At 44.1% G+C, this 20569-nt stretch overlaps 1 protein-coding gene across 3 annotated transcripts in view; it reads left to right on the forward strand.

Annotated features, from left to right (window-relative positions):
• The window catches only part of BRF1 (BRF1 RNA polymerase III transcription initiation factor subunit), a 141226-nt gene extending 121382 nt beyond the window's left edge, over positions 1–19844 (forward strand). The window contains exons 11-14 of one of the 3 annotated variants that reach the window (XM_033137606.1): positions 11007–11068; positions 12147–12228; positions 14286–14341; positions 19406–19844. In XM_033137606.1, coding sequence (XP_032993497.1) covers positions 11007–11068; positions 12147–12228; positions 14286–14341; positions 19406–19747 — 542 coding nt within the window. In that variant the 3' untranslated portion in view covers positions 19748–19844. The remainder of the gene's footprint in view (positions 1–11006; positions 11069–12146; positions 12229–14285; positions 14342–19405) is intronic. The other 2 variants (XM_033137529.1, XM_033137687.1) reach the window with 2 other exon arrangements.
• Positions 19845–20569: the final 725 nt, after the last annotated feature.

Here is a 20569-nt window from a genome sequence, read left to right on the forward strand (position 1 = left end):
TCATTTTCTCTTTTTGCATTTGGTGAGTCATAGGGTTTTTGTGACCTTCAGCTTGCCTTTTAAAAGTGGTGCTAAGGAGATGCCTAGTGCATAAAGCCTGATCTGAGGATATAATTATATTTTCTGGCAAGAAAGATCTTAAATAGAGTAAAAACAAAATTAGCCGCAGGCCATGTCTTGCTCTACAATGTTAAAGGTTTCATTAGCTTTTCCAAACTCCTGGGACTATGAAACAGGTGTGTTAATAAATGGCAGGTAGGGTAAGCAGCTTCTGTTTGACTTGCCGCATGTAGAGCCAGCTTCTGTCCAGCTCTGCGTAAATGGACAGTTTTAAGAAGCCAGCATGCTTTCTCTAGCCTGAAAAGCCTAGATTGATAAGAGATAATCTCCTCTCTTCTATCTGCAATATTGCTTTTGATTCTTGATTTTTATCTTATCCCTCTGCTATTTTCTTGTTGCATTTATGATTTTATTTACATTGTTCATTGTGCCCCACTTTTGGAATTAATACGATTTGAAAAGTGAGCTAAAAATAGCCTAAATACATAACAAATGCTGTCAATGTGCTGGCATTTGGATGTATGGCATTATCTTCCTACCGAGGCTAGCTAGAGCCCAAGCCTGAGCATCTTTCAGAAGTGATGCAATATTTTAAACTGAGCTTGCCCATTATGGATATCCAATGTCAAGGGGATAGGTATTGTGTTTTTAGTGTTTCACTGGTGTTTCTGCAGCAAACACATCCTGTTCTGTCATGGACATGTTTTGCCCTCTGGTATATTCGGTTAAAAGGATCTCAGGTAGCGGAAAGAACCCTGCTTGTGGTCTTGGAGACCTGCTGATAGTTAGAATACACCAGCATCTTATAACCTGGTGTTCTTCTGATGTTTCAGACTACAATCCCCATAAACCATGCCCATTTTGTTGACCATGCTGGCTGGGTATACTCTAGTTGGGATGCGAGTGGTGCTGTGGTCAAAACCACTGAGCCTCTTTGGCTTGCCAATCAGAAGGTCGGCAGTTTGAATCCCCACGATGGGGTGAGCTCCTGTTGCTCTGTCCCAGCTCCTGCCAACCTAGCAGTTTGAAAGCATGCCAGTGCAAGTAGATAGGTACCACTGCGACGGGAAGGTAAACAGCATTTCTGTGTGCTCTGGCACTTGTCACGGTTCTCTGTGCGCCAGTAGCGGTTTAGTCATGCTGGCCACATGACCCGGAAAGCTGTCTGTGGACAAACGCCGTCTCCCTCGGCCTGAGAGTGAGATGAGCGCCGCAACCCCATAGTCGCCTTTGACTGGACTTAACCGTCCAGGGGTCCTTTACCTTTACCTTTACTCTAGTTGTGGTACTACATCAGCATACATTAAGGATGTGCTATGTTTCTACCTGCTTTTATAAGTTGTGCTGAATGGGATGTAAGAACATAAGAAGAGCTCTGCTGGATCGGACCAAGAGCCCGTCTAATCCAGCAACATGTTTTCACAACCAGATTCTGGACAGCTGGGGAAGGCTGGTGTACGTGATCCCCCACCCCTGCAACAATCCCATGAGGTAGGTTAGACTGAGAGACAGTGACTGGCCCAGCATCAGCCATTGAGCTTCATGGTGGAGTGAGATATTTGAGCCCTGTTCTCCCCAGCCCTAATCCAACACTCTAGCCACTAAAACACACTGACTTCTCTCTTGGAAAAAGGAAGGGACATGTGATGGCTGAATAAGCAAGATTTCTTCTTGACCCCTGAGGTGCAAGCGCCCTTGTGACAGTTGTGTCATTGTTCTCTGGTCATTTAGAGCATCATAATTGTTACTAGAGTGCTACTTTTCCTGTGCTTATTTTAAATTTGGTCACTTAACTATCACGCTATTTGTGCTCCACATTAGTGAATCTGAATTTCCACTTTTGCCTCTGGCTCCACCCATTGGCCATTGGCCCCTGGAAGGTTTCCCAGGTGGGAAAGTGGCCCTTGGGCTGTGTAAAGGCTCCACACCCAGCAGAAACACAGTCTTCCTTGATCAGTCGGAGTTGGTGATTGCTAAAGCAGGCTGGGCCCTTTAAAACGAAAGGGCTCCTCTCACAGAAGGCAGAGCTAGCTACTGAGCTGGAGCTGAAGCTCCTCTTTAAGGCTCAGCCTGAGGACAACTGCTGCTGAAACAACATATGAACTCCGCTCTTATGAGATCTCCAGCCTGAGCCCTGCATGGAGCTGTCCCAAGTACCACTGAAAAGCCTTGCATTGCCTCATTACTGCTGAGGCCATAATTTAAAACAGGACATCAAACAGAAATAAAACACAGGCTTTGGGCTTCATCGGGGTATTTAGGCAGCAGCAGCAGCAAGTAAGTTTGAACAGCTTTGCAAAAGTTCCAGTGTTGCAGCTTTGAGACTTACATTGTTAAAGGCCAGAACAGATGTGATGCTTCATGCATAATGGCATTTGTCACGTTTGTTTTTTTCCCTTTAAACAGCAGCTGTGGGGCAAGGTGGGGGGTCCTTAACTGGGACCTTGGGGTTTAACCCTTTCCCCCAAGCCTCTGCAACAACAAAATTGCTCCCTAAGGTGTTGTTAACCCCAGAAAGGAAGCTACCGTGGACTTAAAATACACGTTTGGTTTTAACAACAGAAGTTGGGCTCTGTTATATGTAAGATACTTCACAGAACCCGCATTTATTTACTTTTTTTTAAACATGGTAAGCAGAAAACGTTTTGTTGTGTAAATTTTTCTTTTGGGTGGTTTAATTTCCAGCTCCACAATTAGAACCCGGAATTGCAGGAGCACAAACCTACAAATGAAAGTGCCGCCTGCAACATCTGGAAGAGATGGTGTGGCCATAAGTAAGCTCATATGCTTGCTTGAAAGCCCAGCCAAGTGAAGGCCCCCATACCACCGTTATGGGTCGCAGGCCCTTTTTCGTACCGCAGCATGACCAAGCCTAAAAGCCAAGTTGACTGCAGAAGCCACCCTGGAAGGTGTCAAATGCTGAATCAGCCATTTCTCGTTTCTCCCTGGCTTCTGTGGAAAGTCTTGACAGCAAAATCTGGCAGCAGAAAGAAGCTGACGGGGATTCTTGAGAGACCAGAAAAGGACTGGAGATGGGGAAATGCCTCAAAATCTAATTCCTTTGCACTTCCTTGCTAGCAATCTCCTTCTGTGCATCTCGTTGACATTTTCGCTGCCTTATTCCTCAGGGTGTGCTGTGTAACCTGAATCCCTTTGGCAAGGTCAGACGGTTTGTAATCCACTTAACACAATTCATGTTTTTAAACCCTCCTCCTTTGTTTTAAACCCCACATGGTGGAGTGGGAGAGAGAGAGAGCCTGGGCATGTCTCACCAACTCTTTAGTTCCTCCCATCATCCCTACCCGTTTTCAGCCAAGCCTGAAAAATAGTTCTGTGTAACTTGAAACCTTCCTTTCAACATTTGGAGTGATACTTTTATCAGGACAGCTGTCACCTTACATGCTCCATGTTATTCATCCTGTGGGACCTGCATGCCTAGAAAGGTCTCCCATCAGGAAATGTGATTCCCTGGTGTGATGGTGTCCCAGTTTTGCTAGAGCAGCTTTCCCCACCCAAGTACCCTCCTAACATCTTAGACTGCAACTCCCATCAGTTCCAGCCAGCCTGACCATGGACTTGTAGTCCAAGCATCTGGAGGGCACCTGGTTTAGGAAGACTGGGCTGGAGTTTGACAAAGGGAGGCAGCTCAAATATTGGTGCCACGTCCTAGCCTATCATTATGCCCGTGGGCAAAGGGCTTCATTTATAGATCCCTGGTAGGCAGAACTTACAGGTAGAAATGTGCAACTGTTGGGGAAATAGCGCTTGCGGGAGCAATCATAATTTAAAAAACAAGGAGGGAGGGGAGCATAACTCCTTCTCCACTCCAAATCATAGCCACTTGTGGCTCCACACACATACACACAGAGAAAGAGACATAATGCAAGACATATTTGCCCCTATCGTGGATGTCTAGAACAATGCTTCCCAAAGTTGAGTCTCCAGCTGTTTTTGGACTACAAAATAGCTGGAAATCCAAATTTGGGAAACATTGATCTAGAACTACGTTTAATGTCTAGTTTTGCCATTCGCCCAGTGCTAGGGATATTGCTGTTGGTACAACAGGGTTCCTAGGTGCAGACATTTCCCCCACTGCATATGAATGTTTGGAAAGCTTTTAATGTTTGATGTTTTCATGTGTTCTTTTATACATTGTTGGAAGCTGCCCAGAGTAGTTGGGGCAACCTAGTCAGATGGGCGGAGTACAAGAAAAAAACATTCTTATTATTTCACTGGTAGGGTAGAAAATAAGGTGTTTGCTCCACAGACACCATTGGGGTTGATGTTAAATTCATTTTCTGCCTCTGGTGACCTCTCCCTCCTGTCAATGAGGGTCAAGCATGCTGCTGTATGCATATTGCCACCCTGTCCTCTGCATATGAGGAATCCATGCTATTTCTTGAATAGCAAGAGAAGGGTAGTGGCTCATTTTATAGACTGACTAGTGGGGAGTGCCCAGCGCTGCCTGGGAAGTTTAGGAAACCAAGAAGCATTGTAATCTTTAAGTGTCATTTGTGAGTTTGGACCAAAATAGGTGAAGTCACTCCAAAGTCACATTTTGGTCTGCCACCTCGATTCAAAATGGCACCCAGCTTGCAAACAATGAAGACGGCTGCCCCCACCTTGGGAACCTTCAGGAATTCCTCATCTGCATATGAAGAATCTATTCTGTTTCTTAAAGTGCAACAGAATGTTGGCAGCTGATTTTATAGACTGATAGTGGTTTGAGGATGGACAAGGGTGGTGAGGCAAATAGCTGTTCATCGTGCATTTGGTTTACGTTAGTGTTTGTGGCTTAGATCTCATGTTTGGTTTGTGTCTTGGCATGAAAGTGCTTATTTATGAATAGCCCAATTGATTTTCCAAGGTTAGAATCCATAGTTTGGATCATGCAGTGGAAATCTACAACATTTCTGTTTCATTTGCAAACCCAATAATTATTGTTGTATTGAAGTGCTTGACATCTGCGCTAGAGCGTTTTAAAAAAATTAACCACCATGGAACCATACAGCACAAATCGTTTTTGTTTTATAGCATAGTACTTATTTAATAGCCTGGTTCAGTAAAATTGAAGTGTTCTTAACTGTACAGGCTTCAGAGGATTCCCTGCAATCCACTTAGTGACTGGCTCTAAGGAAATCCTCTTATTTAGACATAGTTTTGTCCTTCTGTCAGAGAAATAAGAAACGTCCTTAAGGCTGTGATGTCATCAGTGCCTCAAATCTCAAATCAATGCATTCTTTTAAAGCTAAAGACAAAAAGTTGCGACTTCTTCATTGCAAGTAGCAGTATGCAATACTTAAGATGTAGGGCTCAGTCTAGCCCTCTTAAGCTTTCAGTGGGTGAGTTTTAAGCACACGCACTCTGCCAGAATCAGTGGGGCTTAAGTGGGTTTAATTTTGGCTGTGCCTTGCCTGTGGTCTGTGTCTGCCCGGCACATCTCTCTTTAAATCTTTTGCAGCTGGTCACACGAACATGCTTATGAGCCTTGCGTCGGGAACTCTTGTGCTCTTTGCAAATACCGTTTTCTGTGCCGAGGTAACTCCAGATTCTGCACAAGAAGAAAGAGCTGGATTTTGCAACCTTCTCCATGCCCCCGCTTTGCTAGTCTCCTCTGCCAGCACTCAACAAGGAAGATGAGGAGATTGCCTGAAGACTCTGTGGGTTGAGCTCTCATTTCCAGGTGGGCAGAGTGGAGCTGAGCGTTTAGCCTTGTCAGGTGAAGGAGGCCTAAAAGGAGTGAGAGAGGGTCATCTTCTGCTGCCGTTTCCATCAGAAAATGGAAAATTGCATTAGAGGCCACTTTGATGCTGCATAGGCCTCTGGGACAATTTTCCATTTCACAGCAGGAAAGGCTAGCTATGGAGCATGCCATTCTTGTGTGCAGTCAGACAGCGTTCCTAAAGGGCAACGAATGATTGCCCTAGAGACTCCTGCATCATCACAAGGGCGTCTGGAATTGTCTTGTACCCCACACCTTCAATGCAAGCTGGCATTCCCAGTGTAGCTTCCTATGGGACTGGTGTATGGCAAGCAGTTCTCCTGTTGGGAAATTAGATGTGCCTCCACATCTTCCTACAGTGTCAATGTGCCCTCCGCAGAAAGGAAAACTTTGGCACATGCCCAGCCTTGCCGCATATGATTAAGAGCTGTAAAACTGCTAGAAATCCATTTTTTTTAAAGGGCAGACAATATAAAACCACAGAATCAATAGTGTTATCAAGTCCTAGTCTGGTGATAAAAAGCCAGAAAATTAATTCCCAGAGACCTGTGCAAACAAACAGGTTTTCAGGATGTACTCCCTCCCAGAGGTCATTCCAGAGCTTTGGTGCTGCTCCTCAGAAACCCTTGCTTTTTCCTACTAGTCTGCTAATTTCTCTAGAAGGAGGGCTTCTGAGCAGAGGTTTAGATGAAGATCTGAATGGTCACCAGACAGGTAGAAATGTAGTTGTTCCAGACATAGTTTTACAAAGCCCAATCCAAAAGCAACAGGTCTGTGAAACTGCCCTTGCACTGAGCTACACAACTGATCCATCTAAGGCAGTGTTATTGCCTCCTGACTGTTACTAGCTCTCAAAGGTCTTTGGTGGAGGTCTTTTCTTGCCCTCCTCCTATCTGAAATTCTGACCACAGATACGAAGGATTGAACCTAGCACTTTTTACAAGCAAAGCATATGCTCCTGCTCTGAGCACCCCTCCCCTTCTTTTTGCAACCCTTGCGCTTATCTTCAGAAGGCCTGGGGCAGGAGGAGGGGGAGGTGGCGGCTGCAAAGGGCATGGCAGGCGCTTTTAAGTTTCAGGACTGTAATTGACTTGGAGACTTGGTCGAAAGCCACAGAAGGTGCTAGTTACGCTGGAGAGATTAGAATGGGCAGGGAAGGTGGCGGTGGGTGCGCTTGTTGCTCCTTGCCCTTGTTTAACCATAAAGGCGCTCTCTGATCTGCTTACAGAATTAATAGCCTAAAGCGTTACCTCCTTTTAAAAATCCAGAAGCCTGTTTTTTACCTGTACCCTGCAGGCTTTGACTTCCTCTGGAAGGAAAAGAAGAAGGGGAAGAAAGTCGAAACTTGCAAGGAACCACATCAAAACCATTCAGACCTCTGCTGCTTTAAGATCGTGGGCCAAAGGGTGGTCACATCTGTGTTTATGGAATACGGCGTTTCAGACATTTTTATTAAATATGAGAATATTGTTCAGAAACTCTTTGGAAAACTTGAGCCGAAACGGGGTGCCTTTCCCCCCCCAGCTGACAAAGAGCCAAGATTCAGGAGCTCCTTTTTCTCTCTCTCTCTGCCTCTGGAGCAAGCTGTTTAATGGACAACAGATGGTCATGCTAAGCAGTTAGGGCAGTTCAGCTGGTTTCGGCAATGATTGCAACGGAGTTTGCTGTGGCACATCAGAACAGCTGTTTTTCCTTTCTCAAATTTGAGCATTACAGTGGATGTTTATTTTATAACAAAACAGTTTTGTTTAGAGGGGACATAAAACCCGGGAGCTTGGATGCCCCGTGCGTTCTCAGCAAATCTTTGCACGTAATGAATGCCTGTCAGACAGTCTGAAGAGTGGCTATTTGCAAGCAGGACCAGGAGCCATCAATTACTCCCTATACATCTTCTCTCCGATATAAGTCATGCTTATTTCGGATCACTTCCTCTTAGATCCTTTTCCTGCAATTTGGCAGTTGGCAAATGACTTCTCTCTGCCTGCCACTGATGGAGGAAACAACTGGCACCAAATTCCAAAATTAGTTTAAAATTAAAGTGTTGACATAAAAACTGTTCCGCAGCGCATGGAAATGGCCTAATTTTCAAACAGGCATATTAAGGATTTGTGTGCGTTTCAGGCGCTTTCCCCTTTTCTGTTCTACAAAACGCTAAGAATAAATTTGGGAGGATTAGAGGGGGGAAATATACCCCAAAGCTCAAACCGGCTAAATTAACTTTTTTTTGTGGGGAGCGGGGATGAAGAAATGTAAATGACCCAAAAAACTGAATTTAGTGCTCCAGAAAGCATTCCCTAATCAGCATATGGTTTGCCTATTAATTTTTGAATAATGACTTTAAACAAGAGTAGGCGGAAGGTTGCTAGTGGCCCCACTGGTGGGCCACCCTCTTCTGCCTTCTGGTTGCTGTGATTCTTGCTTAGTATGTCAGATTAGGGGGACCTTGAACTGGTTCAATAAAGCACTTCTTTTGTCCTTAAGCAGGAATTTGTACTTAGGTAAATCTTGTATGAGTGAGCCCCACCATTCAAGAGGAGGCATCTTGGTGCACACACAGCCTCTCCCGCAATTGAACTAACGCCATAGCTGTCAAGTTTCGGATTTGAAAATAAGGGATCAGCAGCCTCACCTATCCCGGGGACAGTCACATGGCAGTGGTGGGCGGAGCCAGAAGCAAAAGTGGGCGGCACTGGTGTGAACGCACGCAGTAGGCTTACTGTATTTTGGAAACGCTGCCCGTGGGCTACGACGCCTGTAAGCGCGGGAAATGGCTCCCGCTTGCTTTGAGGCTGCAAGGAGGCAAGTTCTTCCCAGTCCCTGGCCAGCAGGGGGAGGGAGAGGAGCTGCTTCCTTTGAAAAAACGGGAAATTAAAGGGATATAAAAAATACGGGATAGCAGCGGGGAACTGCTTGAAATAAGGGAGATTCCCGGGGGAAACGGGATACTTGACAGCACTGCTAACGGCCCTGATTAGCTGTACCCATGGGTACTAAAGGAGCTTGCAGATGTAATCTCAGAGCCTCTCTCTGTAAACTTCAAGAATTCTTGGAGAAAAAGTGAGGTCCCTGTGGACTGGAAGCAGGCAATTTTTGTCCCATTCTTCAAAAAGTGTGTGGGTGGGAGAGAGAGAGAGAGAGGAAGAAGACTCGGGTAGCTACTGATTGGTGAAAACTCTGATCCTAAACCTCTGCTACCTTGTGGCTATAGTCATTCATGAGAAAGGCTTTGGGACTAAACCCCCAGGAGCAATCCGTACCTGCTGTCATGCAGGACATTTTCAGGAGAATAAAAGGCTAAGGAGTAAACCCTACACAAATCCAGAGTGCTGTCCCTAAGGCGGTTGAATGACACCTTGTACACCTCCTTCGGCAACTCCTGCAGCCAAGCTGGTGCCAAACGTATTGCTCTGCTTTCCTTTGGGCCACATCAGCAAGGCTGAGAGAGGAGGGTCTTACCTTCTGGGGAGCCCAGGACCTCCATACACGCTGCCCAGTCTTGCACCCCAAGGAGCTCACTTAGGTGCTGCAAAGACAAGAGTGTGTAGAATGCTTGGCTAAGATGGGGGTTCATATCACCACTTTACAAACTGAGTGTCATTCAACCAGTCACCCTCTCTTAGCCCAGCCTAGCTCTCAGGGTCATTGTGAAGCTGAAATGCAATTAAGAGAGAACCGTGTACGTCAGTGGAGGTACCATAGCTGGGAAGGAACCATAGCTCAATGGTAAGAGCATGTGCTTTGTTTGCAGGATGGCCCAGGCTCAGTCCGTGGGATCTCTTAGTGTGTCCTCTGCCTGAGACCCTGCAGCCACTGCCGGTCAGAATAGAAAGGACTGACTAAGACGGGCAATCTAATGCGGTATAAGGCAGCATCCTGTATTTCTCTGAACAATTTGGAGGAAGTGTGGGATACAAATGCAATAAACAAATGATGGGATGTTGCTATTCATTAGACAGGTTGTCTGTCTTAATCTTCAAACTAGTCAGGGGAATAGTCCCACGCCTTTGCTCCCCTGCATTTCCAGTCAACTGCAGAAAAAGCCTTGGGCAGAGGAATTCCTGCTCCTTAGGATATTTTGGGTGAACAATTCACCAAGCGCTTGCATGCACATTGCAGAAAGTTAGCACTTGGTCAGTGGATTTCTGAGCTCACTCAAAGTTGGTAAAAAGAAATAAATCTATGGGACTAGCTCTGCCTTCTGGGTTATATGGTGCTATGTGGTCTCGGTGGCCACTCCCAGTTACCAGTCCAGCTGCCACATTCTGGATTAATTGCAGTTTCCGGGTCACCTTCAAAGGTAGAGTGCATTGCAGTAGTCCAAGTGGGAGATAACTTAGAGCATACACCACTCTGGCGAGACAGTCTGCGGGCAGGTAGTTCAGTGCTTCTGAGAATTGGCAGTATTGACCAGATCTTATTATGCTTGCTTCACTTCCAAGGATTGAGTGTTGTGGGTCTGTGTTTCCCCCCCTGTAGTTGTAGGTCTGTAAGGGGAATAGGGTCACGAAGAGTTGGACACGACTAAACAACAAAGGGGAATAGGGGTCTCCTAACACCTCTCAGCGTCATTGACAAACTACAGTTCCCAGGACGCTTTGCGAGAAGCCATGACTGTTTAATGTGGGATGAGAGTGCTTTAAATTAAAGTGCAGATGGGGCCTCAGTCAAGTGCTCCTTCTCAGCTGCTGGCCTCCTACCTAGGTATCTTACTGTGTCACACACATATGTATGTTCAGCAATACACAAAGCAGATGTTGTGATTGGGCTGCATTTGCGCTAGTATTTGCCAGTCACATGGTGCAGGGCAGCAGCTGTTCAAATGTTGCATGTCCTTGACTTGGAGGAATTTTTAAAGGTCCTAACCTCTGATTCCATCACTTTGTATTTAATTGAGTGTTTGCCATTGAATCATATTAGTGGTGATTTGCAAGGAGCCAAGGTGGGGACGGGGGCCAAGCCTTTTTGGTGTCTTCTCCTCACTAATTAACTTCAGTGACAAATTGTGTTCACACAAGAAACAGCAACAATAGGCGAGTGTTGTTAGGAAAACCTCATTTCTCCCCCTTTTTAATTTGGATGGGTCCCATCTTGTGAAAGATTGCTTTGTTAGCAAACCAGTTATCAGAAAGACCGCATTTCCGAGATGATTAAAGCCAGGGTTTGAATCGGAGTTGATTTTGAATGAATGCACACCCTAATTAAAATTTCTGTTGCTTCTATTTAGATGAAAATACTGGAGATGGTGAATTAGATCTAAGTGGAATTGACGACAGTGAAATAGATATGGTAAGAATGCTTCCTCTTTCTTACTCTTCCCCCGCCACCAATAAAATTGTCTCTGCGTGCAATATGCAATTTGTTTTACCGGGAATCAAAAATATCTGCTTTATTCTGCTGACGATGCATGCCATAATCGCTTAGATTAATATTTTAATTTTAATTGGTGGCACCAGCACCAATACCAAGACAACATTAGAGCAACAGTGGTGAGAAACCCACAACATGTCAGGTGTAGAATACAGATACAGAGCACTGGCATAACATTTAGTGGTTGTCTGCAAGAATGACCAGATTTTTTAAAAATCAAAATGCTTGTAGTGTGTTATCAAAATGATGTCAAGAGAGGCAAACGCTGTAACTTTTTTTTTTTAAAGGCATGCTATGGTTGGCTGTAGGGTCAGTGTTTCTCAAACTTGGGTCCCCAGCTGTTGTTGGACTACAACTCCCATCATCCCTAGCTAGCAAGACCAGTGGTCAAGGGTGATGGGAGTTGTAGTCCAACAACAGCTGAGGACCCAAGTTCCAGAAATGTTGCTAGGTGCTCAGGGATGAGGTACTTCCTTGTTGGTAGAGTGTTGCGCTTTAAATAGGTGTTGTGAAAGAAGGAGGGGTGGATTTAGACGGCTCTGTGGTACCCGCAAGAGTATCTCCTCCATACATGCAACTGTAAATAGTTCATTTAATGAAAGTCCACTTAGTGGTGACTACAGTGTTGGTATCGGGGAGCCCTGAGGAGCTCTGATGAGTGTTGTCCCCTCCCTTCCCTCCCTTGGTCCTTTTTTCAAGATTGTCTACCAATTGGATCTCCTTTGGTGGCTTCTCCTTTCTCCACACCCCCAAACCTTCATTACTCATCTCATTCCATAACCTGCCTCTCTGCTGCCTTGCTTTTCCTTCTGCTCTTTGCCACACCGATGCCTCTTTCTCTCCTCTCCGTGACGCGGAAGCCATAGCCAGGTCAACGGAGCAGAGGTAGAAGCGAGGAGGTGATGGAGTGGGCAGCAGCTGATGGGCAGAGTACCTATGTCTGCTGCTGAAGAACAAAAAAGCAAAACACTTACCTTTTTTTTCTTTTGGTCCCTAGTATATACTTAATGATTCCGAAGCCAAAATAAAAGCAGAACTCTGGATGAGGGAAAATGCAGATTATCTGAAGGAACAAAAGGGTAAGCCAAATGAATGGAAGTCTTTTTCGGGTGAGTCATGTAGTGAAGTCTTGAGGCTGAAAACATTCAACCGTGATTAATCACTTCATTGTAGACCTAATTCTGTTGCCTTTCAACAAGGTTTCTAACAGTGCCTTAGCAACCAGCATGGTATAGTGCAGCCTTCCCCAACCTGATGCCCTCCAGATGTTTTGGACTACACCTCCCATCTGGCCTAGCCAGTTTAAAACATCTGGAGAACACCAGCTAGGGAAAGGTTGGTGTAGTCGATAGGGGATAGTTAGGACTGGGGAGGGGGATAATCCCAATGCAGCTACAAAGCTGATCTTGGGGGGTTTCTACTCTCTCATTGTCTAGCCTATCCCACAAGGGAGGATAAATGTGGGGGGGCACCCTGTACCTTAAGCTCTCAGGATGAAGGGCAGGATGAAAACGAAACCAACGCTGGTTATTGTGGCATGACTTAAGAGTGAGCAGCAAGCAAGCAAGATGATTTTAGATAAACTTATTTTCGGAGGGGTAGCTATGTTAGGCTATTGCAGCAAAACCAACCAGTTGTTTGTAATATAATCATAGTGCCCTGCTTTACATCCTTGATGATAGGGTTTCTGAGATAATAGTCCAGTCCAGATGCTGTGCTGAACTTGCTTGCATTCATGAGCAGCAGTGTGCTTGAAGCTCCCCCTCCCGTCTTCTCCTCTGGCACAGCTAAAGGAAGGCTGTGCTAAGCACCCATTGTCTAAAACCACAGTTTCTTGTTCCATCCAAACTCAATGAACTCTAGTTAGTTTAAGCTCTATTTTGTTCAGATGAGTCAGGATTGGTGGACACTAAAAAATAATAATAGGGTGAGTGGGGATGGGAAGCGGGGGGAAAACAAACCAGGATCAAATTGAGACTTAAGATCATGGGTTATTTTAAAAACATAGTTTAAACTAGCTTGATTTCCTTACGTTTGGATATAATGAGGAACTATGTTTAGTTTAGAAACAGAAGTGAAAACTTCTGATCTTCTTTCATGGCTGCTCCAGAGGAGGGGTGGGATCATGCAAGCTTAAGGCACATGAATATTGTACTAAGACATCGTTTGGCATTGCATCTGAACTGGGCCAATGTATGCAAAAAGGCTTCAAGTCATATAAATATAAATTGCACTTGATCGTTTGCTACATGTGTATTCCATCATTCCTCCAAGGAGCTTTGAGTAGTGTTTTAGCCTCACAACGACCCCGGCCCAAGTTAGGCTGGTAGAAAATTGTCTTTCTCAATACATCTCAAGGAGTTTCATAACTTCTTAGGGATTTGAACTTTGGTTTACCATCCGCTCCCAAATGCTGTAGCCATTACATGAAGTTTGCCTCCTTGAAAGGAATTCAGTGCAGATCTTGACAGTTTTGTAGGGGGATTTATTAGGCAACTGGTTTTCAAATAGTTCCCCCCCTTTCTAATTTAAAGGCCCTCTAGGCAGGCAGTAGACTGGTTTACCAGTCACGTTTCTCCAGTACAGTAGACCACTTAGTATTTTCTTGGTGCTGAACTAGGCCTTAATCTGATCCAACAAACACCTCTTATGTGCATTAGAAAGAGTGCAGTATCATGATAACCAAATGTTTAGTTATGCCTTGACTCATTCTTTGCCAGCCTGGTGCTCTCCAGATGCTTTGTGCTGGCTGGGGCTGATGGGAGTTGTAGTCACGTTAGTAGAGGCTACCTTAACTTTAAAGAAATCCCAAGCATGCACTCCTGCTTCACCAGCCTAGCATATACCAGTGGGTCACTTGGATTTTGGGTTGCTCTTTTTATAATGGAACATGAAGCCAGTCTTTCCCTGCTCTAAAGCAGAGTTTTTTCCTGTGTGTACTTTCAAAATTTCAACTGTGCTAAGTACTGTAAAATTCTGTGTGCACATATAAAACTATTTTATTCCATGACAGAACTCAGAATGACATACATGGGGTTCCCTTAGTTAAGTTGTCATTAAAACTAGTCATAATCTTCTATAATACTAGCCAGATTATACTTGTGCTTTCATACTGCTTTCATGTGTCCTCTTCCAGAAAAAGAAGCAAGGATAGCGAAAGAGAAGGAGCTTGGGATTTATAAAGAACATAAGGTAAATAAACTCTTTTGAATAAGCAGACTGAAAATGTATGTGGATAGACAATTTTAGTCCAGGTTCTTGGACCAGGCTGATTTAGAAAGCACAGGGGCAATCCAAAGATTAACTCATAGAATTGTAGAGTTGGAAGAAACTCGAGAGCCATCTAGTTCAACCCCCTGCAATGCTGGAATCTCAGCTAAAGCATCCATGGCAGATGTCCATCCAACCTCTGCTTAAAAGCCTCCAAGGAAGGAGAGTCCACAACCTTCCAAGAGTGATCTTTCCACTGCTGAACAGCCCTTACTGTCAGAAAGGTCTTCCTGATGTTGAGTCGGAATCTCCTTTCTTGTAACTTGAAGCCATTGGTTTGAGTCCTACCATCAAGAGCAGGAGAAAACAGCTTGTTTTCTCTTCCACGTGACAGCCCTTGAGATATTTGTATATGGCTGTCATATCTCCTCTTACTGCCAGAAGAGCGTTCTTCTTTAGTCAATCTAACCCTGCTTTGCAATAGGTTAAAAGGAAAAATCTTCCTTACATGACTTGGAAAAAACAAGCCTGAGATGTGATATAAAAGTTTATATAAACTCTGTTTTGTTAAAATTCATACAGTTGCTTTTCTTCTTCGTTTACCTTGTAGGAGTAAATATTTTTAATCGTCTTTTACTCAAACCTCCCTGATCATTAAAAAGAAAGAAAGAAAGTAATCTAAGCACTATTTTCTCCAATTTTTTTGGTTTTACCTGAATACTGTAACATGTTTTCATTTTGGAGTTTTGTATGAAGGGAGGTCTTTGGGAGGGCTTTTCAGTGATTATGCATCCACCACACTAAATATTTGTGTTGCCTTACTTCCTGTGCCTGGCATCAGGTGGAAGTGCTCCATTGTGAACCTCTTCATATCCTGGATTTGCTGAAGCTTCAGGGTTGTGGTTGTTGTTGGTCTTGTTGCCACCATCAAAACAGTTCTTACCTTGGCAGTAGCAGTGACAACATAACGTGGTCAAACCTGATGGAGTACATAACACATGTCTCGGTTACTAGGCAAGAGGGCTGTTTTTGAAGCAAAAAATTGCTGCCCAAGCAGTTGCCAGTGAACTGACATTAGATAGGTAAGCTTTTGGGAAACACCCGAGACCCAGAAAAGCCATCTTCTAATTAATTGATTGAAGTTGTACTGCTTTATAGTTCAAGAAATCTCAAAGCAGTTGACATCCCAACAAATGTTGGTGTGCATTAGAATATATAAAAATACAAATTCCACATTCCATAATAATAAAATTTCACATTTTGAGGCAAAGGCACCCATACCAGCCAGAACTCTTTGTTGCCCTCCTCTCTTTAGAATGAATGGAAGAAGGAGAGGCTGAGACAGTGCCAACAGGAACAGAGTAGGAAGTGCAAGCCATCTTTTGTATATTGTGGATGTTTGGGGGAGATTTACTGAATCCTTTCTTAGCAGGCATGCTGACGAACCCTGGCATAAGGCTTTTGCTGGTAAGGAATCGTGTATCTCATTCCCCTATCTGCTTTACACATTTGTGGTTTTGCATATAGAGGAAAGGGGGGTTGCTTATTTGATGGAACTCGGGCTTTGCATCTCAGCTTCACTTCCTGGCAGTACCTAGCAGGGATGGAAAATATTCCTTTCTAAAACCCTGAGAGCTGCTGCCAGTCAGTGCATGTAGTACTGAGCTAAGTGGGCCAGTGGCCTGACTCAGAACAAGGCTGCTTTCTGTGCTTCTATTGCCGCATTTAAATCATCCATAATTCCCCCATGACTGAGCAGCTTTTGGGTTTAATGCAGTATGCGTCTAGCTGTCCTTGTTGCTTTGACTAGCACACGACATTTCTCAGAGGCTTGCATTAACCCAACCCCATTAACAGGCAGGTTTCCAACTCCATGTATTCCACTTGGCTGCCTTCACTGATCTGTGGAGTGGCAGTCCTATGGGAACTCTCGAACACAGCTCTCTACTTTTACTTAAACTGCTGCTGTATCCCTTGAGCTTTTTGTTGCAACAATGACTGTAATGCTACTTGGTATTTCTGTTCCATTCTGGCTTGCACTCAGTCTTTGTACCCACTTTTGCTGGTGGCAGTGGTGATTATAATTTTAGTGAGAATATGCTTTCTTAATATTTTATTTTTACTAAAACAAAACAAAACAAAAGCCATCCTCTGCGACTGGGAAAAGAAATCTAGACTTCAGCAATAAAGGACTTACGTATTGTAGGGAATTTTCAGCAAGGAAAGCCTGGGGGAGGAATGTGTGATGTTCCCCGTGTGGAAAGCAGGAGCTGCAAGCTAAAAATATTATCACCCTTTAGCGTAGGAAAGAGGCTGATAAAATGGAATATGACTGAAGGGAAATGCAAGCAGGTTGGAAAGAGCAACTCACAGCACGATCCTATCTATGCATGTCTCCAAAGTCATGTTGTCAGTCAATCAGTCAGTTATATTTTCATTGTTCATAGCCAATGGCCATTACAAGAAGGCAATTCAAGAGTAAGCTAAATAGGTAATGTTTTCAGAAATGCCAGTTGTCAAAAGTTAATATCATAAAGTTATCCAAATTGTTTAAATTTAAAAAAAATCTGTCTGGCGTTCAACACATTCAAGGAAACCAAGAAATTCAAGGAGCGCTTGAAGGAGCTGGGTGTGTATAGGCTGGAAAAGAGGAGTCTGAGAGGAGATTTGATAGCCATTTACAAATATCTCAAGGGCTGTCACGTGGAAGAGGAAACAAGCTGTTTTCTCCCGCTCTTCAGGCTAGGACTCAAACCAATGGCTTCAAGTTAAAAGAAAGTAGATTCCGACTAAGCATCAGGAAGAACTTTCCGACAGTAAGAGCTGTTCAGCAGTGGAAGAGTCTCACTCGGGAGGTTGTGGACTCTCCTTCCTTGGAGGCTTATAAGCAGAGGTTGGATGGCCATCTGCCATGGATGCTTTAGCTGAGATTCCTGCATTGCAGGGGTTGGACTAGAGGACCCTTGGAGGTCCCGCCCAACTCTGCGATTCTGTGATGCTAGAAGGCGCTATAGGTAGCAGACATGTCTATATCAGCTAGCAATAAAATGATTTAGAAAAAAACATTTTCAGTTGAATGGGACTTATTCCCAGGTAAATAAGGTACAGGATTGCAACCATTGTTTTCCTTTGCATGTAATGCCAGGAAGTCATCCAACAAACTCAACAGGCAGGAGCATTTAATATCCCCACTTTCACACGCTGTGTGCAGTTGACCTGTTAAATGTTGTTCTGTCAGTTCAAAAAGGACCAGACAGGATTCATATGAATGGCAATTGATAGCAGGTTGTTGCTGTTGTTGTTGGGTGGGCCAGTTTCCATGTAATGAGTAAGCACTGTGCTCATGCCCTTTCCCTTTCCTCACATGATCTGCTTTGATAAGTTGCTTCCGTGGAAAACACAGGTGGGCTATAGATGCTCACTCGTTACTACCAACCCAAGGCTGTACAAAGTATGCCCCTGGGAAAATAAATGAAATTGCTTTTGAGACAAGAAAGACATTACAGCTGAACACATGAGGGGCCAGTTCACACAACCAGTTAAAACTTTAGTAGCTCACTTCAACAGGTTTCCATGCATTATAAACATGGGAAACCATCCCTTTGTGGTGGGATATGGCTCAGTATACAGACTACTGAGCAGAGGAAAACTGGAAGTTTAGGGCATACCCATGCAGTTCTGCAGGCATGTTGCTTCCAGTTTCTGCATTCCTTGTATGCATATGTTTGAAAGGACTGGGGAAATTGAGGATATAACGTGTGCACCTGGTTCATTTATTACTTTCAGTGTATGGTGGCCTGAGAAATCTGCAGCCAACTTCCTATAAAGCGTAGCATGTTCCTGCATTTGTTGTTGTTTTTATTTTGATTGTGTGTTTTGCGGTTTTATATTTTGATTTTATTCTGTGAACTGCTCTGAGACCTGCAAGTATAGGGTGGTATATAAATTAAATAAATAATTAAATTAAATTAAATTAAATAGAAAGTGCAGACCAGCCCTATGTGGGGGTTTGTCTTCATGTTCTGACTCCATTTTACCCTGCACTTAGTCATAGCTGTCAACCTCCCCATTTTTTGCGGGAAATTCCCCTATCAGTACTATAGTCTACTCTATAGTATAGTACTGTACTGATAGGGGAATTTCCCGCAAAAAAAGGGAAGGTTGACAGCTATGCAATTAGGGCATTCAGCCACAGTCTGTGGCCAGAAATAAATGTCACAGTAGCCACAGAGGTTTTCCCCAACAATGGTGATTCTGTATTGAATCCCCTCCTCTTTCCATAACGTGTAGTTAAGGGTAAGATGCACATTAGGGCATATTGTGCTTCCCTGTACCACCAATGGTTATCACAAGTTGGGAGAGGGAACCTAGTGATGTGGTGACATGTGCTTCTTTTACTACACATTGCAGAAAGAGGAGGGAGAGCTGACATTTTAAAATTACTGTGTTGGAGATGATGTGTGCAATGTTTTACAAAGTACAAGAGAACAAGTCCCTACCTTAAGGAGCTTATTATAGTCTTAACTGCAGGGTGGCAATCCTGTAATCGCCATCATACCTGGTTGTGGTCTCGGCCTAACCATTGGAACTCTCACCCATTTGCTTAATTGTGGTCAAAAGGCAGGAAAAATTAATCTGGACCTCAAAACAGAGGTGGCTATCTACCAGCAGGACTGATGCAGCTTTAATTTACCTAAAGGATCGTTCTGGCTTCACCTGGCATTCATGGCTTCGCATGGTGGAGAAAGTACATTTTTTAAAGAAATATTTGCTAGTTCCCACATGTGCTGGGCATTTTGATAGTTATTCAAACAAGCACTGCAACCCAGAGTCCTTAAGGGGCCAAAAATAATAGAGGATCTTCAATGAGCTCCACTATTCAGGATTTGGATCCTTTGCAGTGTGCCAATGCAACTGTGCCACCTATCAGTTCCTCTCTCAGCCAGCTGCCACCTGAGCAGTGATGATTAAACTGCAGCCCATTCTTCAGCCTCAGTAAAATTATTTCGATTGCCCCCTAAAATTGCTGTTTATGTTTTAATTAAGCCCAAGAAGTCTGCAAAGAAGCGGGAGCTGATCCAGGCCAGCACAGCGGGAGAGGCAATTGAAAAGATGTTGGAACAGAAGAAGATTTCAAGTAAAATTAATTATAACGTGTTAAGGGACCTCAACAGCAAAGGAGGTAGCTCACCAAAGAAAGATGATGACAGCGCTGATGACAGCAGCAACACCAAGAAACTGTCAAGAAGGAAATCTCTGGCGGCTCGGAATGTGGCCAACTCCGTAAACAGCGTGGGGAAAAGGTACCACAATTCTTCATTTAAATCCTTCTCTCTTCAGCGAACGGTGCATCTAGAGATTGTTAACAGTTCTCTGACACTCAGGTAATGTTGGGGCTTTCACTTTCAGTTCAGCGTGTGGGGCCAGAATGAATCATCCTCCACAGGCCACATGTTGGCTGGCAGCTTCATTGTGGCTTAATCACCATTACGTGAAGGCACCAGTCAGCCCTCTATAACAAACTTTGCTTCTTAGAATTCTCTTATTATTTTCTGTTCTTCCGTCTCCCCCCCCCCAATGATCAGATTTTGTGTTTTGTGCTTGCTGAAGTCTTCCCCACCTCATTTTTTCAAGTTGATTTTTAAAAAAATAATGGTTCTTGTCTTGCTGTGACAGTTTGCAGTGGCGTGATTTAGTTCTTTGTTTGAATTTTATTCCAAAGTTTGGTCGCTAATTACTGCTTCGGGTACAAAGCTTCCTAGAAAACATATATATATCTGTAGGTTGCATATTCCTAAAATATGAGGGGGGAGGTCTATTGTGGAAGTGGGCACAATATTCAAATTTGGATGCATCTTCCGCATTTAAAATATATGTGCCTATTCAGCTGTCTTAACTCCTCCTCGGGTCCCTGCTGTCTATAAAATAAATGTCGGAGTTCTGAGATGATTTTGTTTATAGCCATTTCTTCCTGGCCAGCTTTATGCTTTAAAGAGCCCAAGTTAGTTGGCCCTGCAGCTTACCTTGGAGCATCTAGATGATGCCAGGTGATCTCCCGGAAGAACTTATTACCCCTGGTAAGGAATCTGTTGCAAGGCATGCTTTCCCCGAGGCTGATGTCTACCCATCTGCCTATTTCCCACCCTCATTAAAGCTCAGCTATGAGTGCCTTCCTCTTCGGGGCAGGGCTATTTCGTAAATGGATGCAAA

The sequence above is a fragment of the Lacerta agilis genome, chromosome 1, assembly GCF_009819535.1.
Source record: "Lacerta agilis isolate rLacAgi1 chromosome 1, rLacAgi1.pri, whole genome shotgun sequence".
In the NCBI taxonomy this organism is placed as follows: Eukaryota; Metazoa; Chordata; class Lepidosauria; order Squamata; family Lacertidae; genus Lacerta; species Lacerta agilis.